The following is a 12,916-nucleotide window of genomic DNA, read 5'->3' as shown; positions in this document are numbered from 1 at the left end:
AATGGGTCATAAAATTATAAGGTTGATTAGGATATATGAGGGATTAGAGGCAAAAATTCAAGTGGGTGGGGTCCTGTCTTATTTTATTTGTGTTACTTTTAGAACCATTGGAATGAGATCTATATATATATATATATATATATATATATATATAGATCTATATATATATAGATCTATATATATATATATATATATATATATATATATATATATATATAGATCTATATATATATATAGATCTATATATATATATAGATCTATATATATATATAGATAGATCTATATATATATAGATCTATATATATATATATATATAGATCTATATATATATATATAGATCTATATATATATATATATATATATATATATATATATATATATAGATCTATATATATATATATATATATATATTTATATATATATATATATATATATATGTTGTGTCTTTTGACTTATCCCGGTTAGGGGTCGCTGCAGCGGAACTCCGGTCAGCTAATGTTTGGTAGTGGATTTTTACGTGCCGAGTTACCAGCCCTGATTCACAACCTTCAACGAAGGCATGCTCATTCACGCATGCCTCCACACACAAGACGCTCTAGCTGAGAATCGAACGGGACAGCATCTTGCTGTGAGGCGACAACGCTACCACAGCACCACTACCGCGGGATTTTGTATATATATATATATATATATATATATATATATATATATATATATATATATATATATTTATTTATACACACACACACACACACAAACACAACATTATATATTCCATAACCATTGAACCAAGCTCAAGTATATAATTGGTATGGTAGTCAAGAAAAGCTGGCTGTATTTGCAAATTATATTATGTTGTACCTGATGTAACCAGAAAGGGACATCACAGTATTGTGGAACATTTTGAGACAGTTTCAAATCTTTTCAGGATACAAAATTAATGAAGCTAAAACAAAGGCAATAGTGGTAAATTATGTACCCACACATGAACTGGTTCAGCAATATCCATATTTATGTGGACTTGATAAAATCAAATGTTTAGAAGTATGGATTAAAAATGATTTTGGTGTGGCAGCTAATATGTGTGAAGAGACTAAACAGAGGGTAATATAAAAACGAGAAAATGGAAATATGGATATCAATAGCAATATACAAGCAATCGAAATGTTTTAGTTCCTTTAGTCTTGTACACAGGTCAGGCATGTTTTTTTATCAACCAGAGAAGAAGTTGTGGATGGCAATTAAGATCTGAAGGATTTTATCTGGGGGAGGAGACAGCAAGAGTCAAGTGAGGTGAGTTTTTTTTCCAGCCGAACAAGGCAGACTAGGAGTACCCGATTTGAAGGGGTATTACAGAGCAACACAGTTTAGGCTCTTATAGCACAAGCAGAAAACTATAATTCAAAGTGGAAAGAGATGATAATGAAATGGGCGAAGCTCAAGAAACAAGGAGAGACTGGGATTTTGGATGCAGACCTTTAGGGAGAATAACAATAATCCTACAGAGTATTATATTCATAAAGTAGCAGAAAGTATTCTAAGAACCAAGCCAACACTGGAATGGAGAAAAGAGATTCTGTCGGTAGGGATTACTGCAATTAGGGATACAGACAGTAGGCAAAAGCGGGCTGGAATTTGAGAGAAAACTGGCAAAGGAGCCAAAGTACTAGGAGCAAGTAACTTGAGAGGGAAAGGTAATAGAGTGAGAAGATGCTAAGAACTTGTTTGGACTGCAGTTTGGAGATTGCCTTCCCTGTCAAGGGTTGATATCAGAGTATAGGCAGAGAGAAAGAAATAGGATGGTCCTGAATGACAGACCAGCACATGTAGAGGATTTAGTAGAGTCTAGAGTAGAAGTTAAGAAAGGAATAATTAGAGCATATAAAAATTGCATGATAACTGTAAGTATCAGATGTGGTTAGAAATGATTGGGAAGAGAGATTGGATAAGCAATTCACAAAGAAACTGTGGGGATATGTTTGTGTCCCAAATTTGCAACAAAGTCTAGAAAGTTTAAGATCTTTGCTTGGGAGAATTTGCACGTGTTTTTATACCCCAAGTAGACTGCAGAGAGTTTTTTGGAGGTGTGATGGTGAAGAAAGAGGTAAACTGGGGAACATATTTTCTGGGAGTTGGCAAACTTTAAAGATTCCCTGCAGACTACTCTGTCAGAGATATTGGGTGAGCAAATTGGTGTAACTAAGGAAATTATTTTTTTGAGCTGATATAGAATCGAAATTGCCTAGATATAGTAAAGCTTTGCTGAGTCTAATTATGGTGGCTGCCAAAAGAGCTTTTACTAGAAAATGGAAGTCAGAGTCTATGCTGACTTTACTAGAAGTAGCGAAGATAGTAACAGAGGTAAAACAATTTGGATGTAGGATCTTGGGTAGGAGCAAATTACATCAGAAAAATGGGAATTGTGGCATCAATACGTGCAGAGTAGGAACGAGGTTTAAAAGAAGGCAGGATTTGAATGAGCTATGTAATGTTTAACAATGATTGAACAGATTATAAGTGAAGTATAATGTTTGCATCTACAGTTGTGTCAGTGTGGTTTGTAATGTATAATGTTTGCAATTGAAATTGTGTGATGTATGATTTAATTTCATTTATGTAAGTGTAAGATTGCCTGTCTCATATGTGATGGCTTAAAGATGTTTTGTTTTAACAAAAAAAAGACCTGTGGTATTAGGAGCCCTTTCAGGTACGAGAGAACACATTGCATAGAAGTAAGAACCATGAAGATGATACACGAGTGAATAAGCTGTTAAGTGGAGACCCAGAATAACTGGAGTGCTACACTAGTATTTTGATATACCAGTCGGTAACTGGAGTACATAATGCACCCTCCCCTTCACACCCACACAACACTAGTTATTTTCACCTCTTGCTTGTAGAGACTATGGTAAAGGAAGTGCTTTAAGGATAATAGACTGTATGGCACCTTTTGGCGTAGTCTTTTTTAGCATAAGGTTCATTGACCGTAGGTTTCACTGTAAAAAGTATATCAAACGTCTTGCACACTTTTTGTCACCAGATTGAAAACAAGATGCAGTTAACAAGATGTGAAAAATGGTTGCATGCTTCCACCTCACCTTTGAGTTTTATATCACATGAATCAATCCGTGTTCAACACTTGCATTTGGCATAACTTGTGTGTTCCAGCTATTGCAGCAGTGGTTTTGGTGTGTGGGCTGTATGCCAGAGTAGCTAGTATGGTAGTATGGTTGAGCAGTTAATGGGTACCTCCCACAGCTTTATGATGGAGACAACTGGATGTGGTCATTGCACTGCTGATCCTTGTGGGGGATGAGTGGGGGTGCAATTTCTTTCAGCAGCTTAGTGTAAATGGGGACAGCACAGTACTTTGCAGCCTATTTGTTGTACATCTGCAGCATTGCATGAATGCTACTCAGGGTATTGAGCCAGTGGGTAATGTCACTGGTGGGTACTCTGTCAGCTCTCTGTGTTTGTGCCTATCCATATTGGAAGTGAAGGTCATAATACAAATAGGGGAAAGTAGTACAGGATTCAGAAATACATGGGAGGTAAGCCACTAAGTGGGCTACTGCCCTGATGAAAAGAAGCCACAGCCTGCACCATTTAATATTTGTGTTTTTTGTAGACCGTGGTGCAGTAAGTGAGACCAGCATTGATAGCGAAAGGTGTAAGGTCTGCTATTTTGCGTCTGAGTGACACCAGATTCTGACTTTTTTTGTCTTGTTACTTTTGTGACAGCTTGTTTCTTTGCAGGTCATTTGCCATTGTTAGGAGCCAAAGCATAGTACAGGAGACTACTCTAGCCAAAAATGACTACTTGTGCATTTGCAAGGGCAGAACACTACTTGGGATTTGTTGCACCCTGTGTAGTTCTCAAATCTTGAACCCTCAACTCTATTAAACTGTCGCAAGTTTTTTTTTTTTTTTGCCTTGTGTTTTTTTAAAGTGTCATTCATGAAGCACTTCAGTACTTTAGCCATGACTACAGTGTCTGCGTTCAGTTCTGAATGCTGTACTGTACCACCACACAACTGGTATCTGACAGTCATGCCCCCTGATACCTTGCATGTGGGGCAGCTGCTCTCTTCTCCTCTCCTTAGATATGCTACAATTATTAAAAGGTAGAACATTTCTATTTCATTAGAAGATAAAGTTTAACTCCTGTTTAGCCTGCAGTCAATAGTGCAAAATACCACAATATGTTGGCTAATCATTGTCTGTGTGTGTGTTACAGTGCAGAGGTGCTTGTGGGCTCATGTTAGTGCATTTTGTTGCTTATTGTCCTCACTGTTGTGTATGTGTAGGACCAGTCTCAGCATGTATGTCTCTTGTTTCTTTTAAGATATTTGGCTAACATTGTGTCATATTTGCAGCTGCAAAAAATGTGAGACTAAATGGTGAAAGTGTATTAAGCATCTCACTTGATATGTCATTTTCATTCTTGCAGATGTTAAATGAAATACACTTTCTGCTTATGAGCTGTGGATTATTTCTTGCATTGATTTCAAGATAAGGGTCTAGTAGCTTTGTGTATTACTGGTCAGCCTGTTAATTTACCTCTTGTTTTCATTGTGGTTTGAATAATTTTGCAGTAAGAATGAACATGAACCATTGAGGTGATTCAGGAGCATTACTTCAACACCTTAAGAACTGCAAATGTAGACAGCCTGTCGCCATTGTAGTGCTTTAATGGAGAGTCAGACTTCCTAATACATCAGCATAGATACAAGTACATTGTACAAAACATCAAACGCACTCAAATATGTACACATTCAAAATGCAAAGTTTACACCTCCAGATAGGAACTGTTGACCCAAGGTTACCCATGTTAAAGAACATGTTAGAGACTGTGTTCCTATTTAGAGTGATTAGTGCCTTTTCTTTTAGTGTCTATATTCTCCTCCAAAGATGGGATTTTTGAGGAGAATCCTTCATTTGTCTGTTTCAGAATTTACACTGACAGGTAATCCATCTTCTGTTTTATTTGCGGAGGTTAAAAAACCTCTGGTACTACACTGCTAGAACTAAGACTTTCAGGCCTTCTAATAAGCTCTCTCTTTTATGGTGATGAGAAAAAGGGACAACCACTGTCAACAGGCTATTTCTTAGTGGTTGTCCTGTGCTGTTTTGTGTTGGGTAATCCATCAGACTTATCTGCCTTATATGCTTATATGTAATGCTATGAGATGCATCATAGTAGAACTTCTTTATACAGACACATGCAACTTAACTGAAATAGATCTTTGTGAAGGGTGGGTCCTGTTTCCTTAAGTTGCAGTGAATAGTGATCATTCTGTGCACACTGCTTATCTCAACCTGGTTAAGGATTTTGACACTCCCATGTTGGTTTTATTGAAAAATTAGATGAGCTTAATGTAAACTCCTGCATTGTCTTCTGGATTCCAAATTGGCTATTCAGCATATCACAAGTTTTGAAAGTTGCTCATTCGTAACTAGTAGGGTGCCAGAGGAATCAGTTCTGGACCCTCTCTTGTTTGGGATTTATTTTGCTAACATCCAAACCAATATCCCAGAAATGTGGTTAACCAAGTTTGCTGATGACTACCAGTTGGGCACTGTTGTTTGCTCATCTATTGATACAGAACAGCTCCAGCAAGGGCTAGAATATGCCCATACATAGTGTATCCAAAACAGATTCTGACTAAATGAAAAAAAAAATGCAACATACTAACATTTGGAACAAAGGTTGTTCCTGCATTGTGTTATAAATGATGCTCCTCTTCAGACCCATAAAGCCATAAGAGACCTAGGTACTTTTATAGATAACTTTCTCTCATTCGATCATCATGTTTCCATCACAGTCAGGAAATTCTTCTATTTTGGTCTGTTAATTTCCAAGGGAATATCTTAAAGATCCAGAGAGGTCATCCTACAACTGTATTCTACCCTTAACAGACCCATCAGTGACTTCAGTGTCCTATTTGGTGTGTGCAAATCCAAGCACATCATTCAACTGGAAAGGCTCCAAAGATTTCTAACCAAAAAAATTAAAGGTCTTAAATTATTCAACTACTGATATAGACTATCACAATGCTTCTTGTATTCATTAGCCTACTGCTGGCTGAGGTGTAACCTTTTTGTCATTTTTCAAGCCATGAAAAAACAAGTCCTGTTTAACTTCCTATTTCTTCACAAAACCCACATAAGGACTTTCGTCTGCACCAACGAATAAGCAACACTTGCTGGAGAGAGGTTCCTAATTCATCATGTTCTTAGCCAGTGAAATAAGTTACCAGTACAGTTCAAAGTACTATTTTAGCTACCTTTAAGACTAGTCATGATGTCTGGTTGGATGGGTAGACTTAAATTTACACCAGAGTTATATATGACCCTGATGGATTTGGAAAGTAATTTGAAAAGGAGTTGCAAGAACTTCAAAGTTTGCTTAAAAGTTGTGTATGGTTAGGCAGCTTATGGTCCCCATGATCTCTTGCCTAGTATGTTCTTGTGTTACTCTCCCCATAACACAAAACTTCCAGGCAAACTCGGGGCCATTCTACCAGCTACTTGTGTGACTCTTTGGAAAGGTGTGTACTGAAGAAATATACTAGAGGCAGCTTTGTCATCTGTATAGGACTACACCACACACTACTGTTTGACTCTTCCTTTTCCCCTTTACTCAGCTCTGATAATTGTCATATGTAGCTTAGGCTACTACAGCAGTGCTCTATTCAAACGTCTACTGTTATGGTAAGTTTACTTACAGAACTGTACTATATGATGCCTGCCAATCTGCTGTGGAGAAAGATGCAGGTTTGTTTTCTTGATGTTTAATAAGCAGTGGCATTTCATAAGGAATATAAATTTGAAATCCTTGATGCATTGTTGTTAAGCAGTTCCATCATATGATATCCTTTAAATTACGAGTGAGAGTCCTGGATTTATATGTACTGTTTTGTGTTTTTTTTTTTCCTTCACAACTGTAGTAGCTATCTCCAATTGTCTATTTTTTTGCGAGATTTAATTTCCCAGTGTAGGGATAAACACCTTCTGTTGAGTAACAGCACTTAAGCAGTTGTATAGCATTCATCAGCAAAAGTTGAAAATGTCATTTGGGTTACCTCTGCATAACAAAATACAACTTGAGGTGTTTTGCAGGGTTAATGGTTGGCATATTCTGTGTACTTAAATAATTAAACACTAACTAAGTAAGTAATTAAGTGGTCCATGGGCTGATACCTGGAAATGAGAATTTTATGATAGTTTTAACTAATGTGATGTATAACCTGTTTGTGGAAGCTGTGCACAGCATTGTGTTAATATTTGAAGTTGAGGGACTAGGAGCCCTAAGCCTGACATGTTGATTCTAGTTAGAAGTGGGTAGGGATTCATGTGCTATATCTGGCACAATGCTAAGAAGGAGCAAAGTTACTGTCTGTCCAAAAATGCACATGCTACAAACCAAATGTGACAAATAGAAAATTAAAACCGTTTATCCTTTCTTGATTTTCTTCTCTTCCAGAACACCAGAGCAGTGTCCCAGTGTTGTATCCCTTCTGTCAGAGAGCTACAATCCACATGTGAGGTATGGGGCTGCCATGGCGCTGGGTATATGTTGTGCTGGAACAGGAAATAAGGTGAGAGCTGTGGTAGAGAAGGTTTGTTGTTGAATTATTTCCTGCCTGTTAGCTTACCTTGTCTTTTCTGATGCATAACTTCTTGTTGTTAGTGTAGACTGCCAAGAGTTTTGTCAAGCCTTCAGTAAAAATGTATAGATTCATTGATGTCAAACTTCAACTCAAGTTATGTCTTTGTCTTGTTCTATGTACTGCTTCTGAGTAGTATCATGTTGGGGAAAGGGTGTATCCTTTATTTTATAAACTTGCATTTCTTTCTTTTGAAGAACATATAGTGTGACAAAATAAAGTGCAACATAAAAGGATAGGTTGCAGAGCTAGAACAGTGGAAGTTATGTGGGAATTTTGTCATTTTCTGAATGCATCTTAGTGCAGTGTGCCAATATGCTGATTGGCATTGATATGTAACGCGCATAGTTGAGCCTGCATCTGTCCCCCTTTTCCATACCACAAAAAGACATGGTTTTGATAGTTGGCAATTGCTTGTAGGCTCTTTTTCAAGTAACCTATATGAAAATAGCAGTAATTAAAAGTTAGTGGTAGGGCATAGGGCATTACATATTGTGCAGCATAAACTACTCTTATTGGTGTCGTCCACATTCATTCCAGCATCATAGAAGGCAAGTTGTATGCCATAAAATGATCCTCATTAGTGTAATTGCCCTGACTTTGGAAGAAGTGAATGAGTGCCATTTTAAAAATGATCATGTGATCGTTTATTTGACTGTGTGATTGACCTAGGGTTGCAGTGAATAAGAACATTTGAAACTGAGTCCCTTCATGAGCTTTGCCTGATGTAGAGATGTGTGGTGGATGAGAATGTTTATTCCAGTCACTTAATGTTTAACTGATGTAGAGATGTAGTGAATGTTAATATGTACACCAGACATTTCATACTGTATCTGACATGTAGTAGTCGATAATGTTTACACATGTCTAGTCGTGCTGTGCGACTGACATAGGGTTGCAGTAGATGAGTCACTTCACACTGGTTACTGGCGTAGTGATGCACCAGTTAATTTGTGCAGGCTGACTGATGTGGAAATGCAGTGAACTAGAATGTTTACACAAGTCACTTCTTGAAGCATGACTGGTGTAAGGATGCACTAGGTATTCTATGTTAACATATCTAAAAATAACTCGTCATGCTTTTATTACTCTACACTTTGCTGTCTAAAGCAAAGCTAATATACCCTTTGATGCACATTAGTTATGTAGTTATTAATTTTGATGTCTGTGCATTAAATGCAAGTTGTCAAGATATGAGTTCATTACTCCTTTCTATCAGATGTTCATCGTGTTACCCTGCTGCAGTCATCACACTTGGGTTATCCTGTCATCAGGTGGTCCCACAGTCGGCCGGAATTCCAAAGTCTTGGTCCGGCGTCTGTTGTTGTCGCCTCTTCCCTGACATCAGTGCGCCAGGGGTATATATAATGCAATTGACGCCATTTTCTTCAGTCTTTCTTGCCACGCGGTGCCCGAAGCAGAAGCAGTTCTCAAGTGCCGGTCGCCCGACTCCTGAGATTTTCGAATTCAAATTTCAGACCGAAGTCTTCTATAAAGCCAAGTACCCTGTTGGGGAAACTTTTCTTGCCTCGGTCCGATGTCAGAAAAAGTTAACAATTGTATTTCTTGTGGGAAGCAAATACCTCATAAGGATTTTCATTCTTATTGCATACCTTGCCTAGGCCCAGACCACGACGTCACTGCTATTCGGTTTTGTGCTAGGTTTAATAAGCGTACTATTAAAAGACGCTTTGATTTCGCACGACACTACTTTGGTAGGAAATTTAACTACACCATGCCGTCGGAGCAACCGACTACCGGCGTGCACAAAAAAACGCAAGGATAAGGACAGACAGCCCAGGCCTAAGCCAGATTCCGAGGCCTCGGCTGATCCGTTCTCCGGTCCTCAGTGAGGCTCCGATGCAGCCCCTGACTACCGCAGATCTGGAACCTGAGACCACTACAGAAATTTTGGCGGAATGCACCAGGCCGACGCAACCATTTAGTTCAGGCCCTTCCGAAGACATTGCTACAAAAGATGTCGGTGCTACCGAAACACCATCAGTTTCTGAAGGCATTTTCAGACCAACTCTCACCATTAAAACGTTTTCTAAGTCGAAGACTCCTACTAAATCTAAAAGGACTGCACTTCAGTCCCCTGTTCAAGGCGCCATGCCTAAGAAACAGATGCTCAAAATGGCTGTAGATTTGATTTCTTTAATCAGGGGTTCCCAGCCCCCTCCTGACAAAAGGCCTAGACAAGAGGAAGATTATGCATTCTCTGAGCAAGTGTCCATTTCTTCAGACTCCTCTGAGGACCAAGATTACTCCTTCTCTCCTTATGAAGATTCTGATGCTGAGGACTCTATTCCCTCAGCTTCTCCTCCTGAAGACTACTCCTTTGGGGAAACTTTACACACTATGAGGGAACATTTTCACTGGGAAGGTCAGGACTACTCTGACTCAAAGAAAAGGCTCAGAGAGTTTTTTTTACTCCCTCAACACAGACCACTTGCCATCCCACCAGTTTTGGACATTGTGGATGATGTCTAGAGTCAAGTTTGAACCCAGACTCTCTACCTCCTGCTCCGTCTAAGCTTGACAGATGCTATAGAGTGCCTGATTCCCACAAATTTCTTTACAAAAGCCCTGTAGCTGACCCAGAGACCATCTCCCTGGGTCCCAAGGGGGCTAAGGCTTCTATGGCTAAAAACCCAGTACCTTCTGAGAGGGATTCCAGAGCATTAGACAGGTGGGGGAAAAAAGGTTTACACCTCAGCCACACTAGCTATGAGGGCACTGAATTGTCAATTTCACATGCTTAAGTATCAGCAATTCCTAATCTCTCAGTTAAAGCAAAGAATAACCACTCTCCCTCAACAATCTGAATTGAAAGAAGTATAGGATCTGCTGCACGCCACTGAGCAGGTGGGCAAACATACCTTACAATGTGGGTTTGATTCTTTGGAGGCCTTCTGCAGAGCAGCTGTCACTGGGTCTGTTATACGTAGGCATGCTTGGTTAAAGGAACAAACTCTTCCTGACCATGTTAAAGCAAAACTACTAGATGCTCCCTTACAGCAGGATGTTCTTTTTGGAGTTAAAGCAAAAGAAGTTTTAAAGAAAATGGAGGATAAGGCAAAATCTATGCAGACAGTCAAAGATTTCCTAAAGGTACACCCCCTCGCTTCAGCAGAAACTGGCCAACAAAAAATTGGTCCTTTCCAGCTACTGACAGACCACAGAGGGGTAAATACAGACGCCCAAGGGGCAGAGGACAACCACAAGCCCAGTATAAACCTCGCCAATGGGGCACTACAACACAGAAGGGAGGAGAAGACAGGTCTCAATCCACCAGAAGGCAAACTCAATGACTTGCACCTCATCTGGCCAAGCAATACTCTCTTGACAGCCCCCTTGGGGGGAAAACTCACACTTTTTGCAGACAACTGGCACATTGTCACAAAGGACAAATGGGTCCTAGTCATAATTTTACGAGGATACAGATTCCATTTTTACACCTTGCCAATGAAAAGAGGAATGCCAAACCTGCCACAAAATTAATGGGCAGAGGCACAAAAGCAAATTACAGCTCTCATGGACATGAGAGCCATTCAACTGGTACCTACTCAAGAGCAAGGCCAAGGATTTTACTCAAGACTCTTTCTAGTGCCCAGAAAGGACAATGCCTGGAGACCAATTCTGGACCTTTCAATTCTAAGCACTTACAAGTACCCAAATTCAAGATGCTAACACTACAGCAGCTACTTCCCATGTTGGGCAAGGAAGCATGGCTAGCAACGTTGGACCTCAAGGAGGCATACCTGCATATCCCTATCCGACAAAGTTGCAGAAGATACCTCCGTTTCATTACAGGTTCAACCCATTACCAATTCTCTGCACTGCCCTTTGGCTTATCTACTGCGCCCAGAGTCTTCACAAAATGCCTGGCAACAGTAATTGCATACTGCAGACAGAGGAATTCAAATATATCCATACCTGGACGACTGCCTCAACCAAGCAGAAAGCAAGGACATTCTCTTACATCATCTGGCCTTTGCAAAGCATCTACTAAATTGCCTGGGGTACACAGTAAACAAAAAGAAGTCAAAACTAGTACCCTCACAGAAAATGACATTCCTGGGTGCCAGCTTGAATACAACTGCCCAGAAGGCTTATCCTACGCCAGGCAAGCAACTACAACTGACTCAATATTTCAAGACAATGGCAACAAAGACCCAATTAACTGCAAGAAAAATTCTGCAGGCCTTGGGCTTCATGGCATCTTGCATACTAATAATGCCATTTGCAAAGCTGCATATGAGGAAATTAGTAGTACCTAAAAAGCGTATGGTCTCAACACAGCCACAGCTTGGACACAATGATATCTCTCATTCCCTGCCTGGTCAGCCTTTCACCTTCCCCCAGCCAGGCAGACTATCACAACAGATGCTTCAGACTACGCCTGGGGGGCACACATGGCAGGACAATGCATTCAAGGCCTATGGACTGCAAATCAAAGAAATCTGCACATAAATCAAAGAGATGCTAGCTGTACAGAAAGCTCTGACAGCCTTCAAGGATCTATTGCATCCAGGACAACTTGCAATAAAGACGGACAATACCACAGTAATGTGGTACATAAACAAACAAGGGGGTCCACATTCCTACCCTCTATGCAGGCAAGCAATGATCTTATGGAACACAGCTCTGGCTTACCAAGTTCAATTGCAAGCTCAATTCCTGCCAGGACAGAAGAACACGTTGGCAGACTACCTCCGCAGAAGCATCAAGGATCCACACGAGTGGAAACTAGATCCACAAATATTTGCAATGATAACTCAAAAATGGGGCCTTCCAGACATAGACCTGTTTGCCAGTCCTCAAAACTATCAACTAACAAAATTTTGTACAAGGACATTTCACCAACAAGCTTGGAAAGTGGACACACTCTTTCAGTTGGAAAAACCTGACAGTATATGCCTTCCCTCCATTGCCTCTCCTCACAAAGGTTCTTCTGAAAGTCAAAAAGGAGAGACCACGACTGATTCTCATAGCCCCAGACTGGCCACGCCAGCACTGGTACCCGCTATTGAGAAATATGGCCCACCATGGATATTGCCTCAAATCTCCCATTTACTCACACAACAAAACAATCGGATTCTTCACAGCCAGCTCAAAACTTTAAATCTGGCTGCATGGCAAATCAACTAAACATCCAACCAGCTCCTCTTTCACAAGCAGTTCTGGATGTTATTCTGGAAGCCAGGAGGCCAAGCACCAGGAAGGCTTATTCGGACAAATGA

The 12,916-nt window shown here is 39.9% G+C and overlaps 1 protein-coding gene across 1 annotated transcript in view; it reads left to right on the top strand.

The window, feature by feature from the left end:
* The window catches only part of PSMD1 (proteasome 26S subunit, non-ATPase 1), a 2,664,479-nt gene that overhangs the window by 1,791,635 nt on the left and 859,928 nt on the right, over positions 1 to 12,916 (top strand). The window contains exon 17 of the mRNA XM_044070690.1: positions 7,487 to 7,601. Within this exon, the coding sequence (XP_043926625.1) occupies positions 7,487 to 7,601 (115 nt within the window). The remainder of the gene's footprint in view (positions 1 to 7,486; positions 7,602 to 12,916) is intronic.

Source organism: Protopterus annectens, chromosome 4.part1 (assembly GCF_019279795.1).
Source record: "Protopterus annectens isolate FY-2018-M chromosome 4.part1, PAN1.0, whole genome shotgun sequence".
Lineage (NCBI taxonomy): Eukaryota > Metazoa > Chordata > Ceratodontiformes > Protopteridae > Protopterus > Protopterus annectens.
The sequence above is the reverse complement of the archived record's forward strand: the minus strand, read 5'-3'. Positions and strand labels throughout refer to the sequence as shown.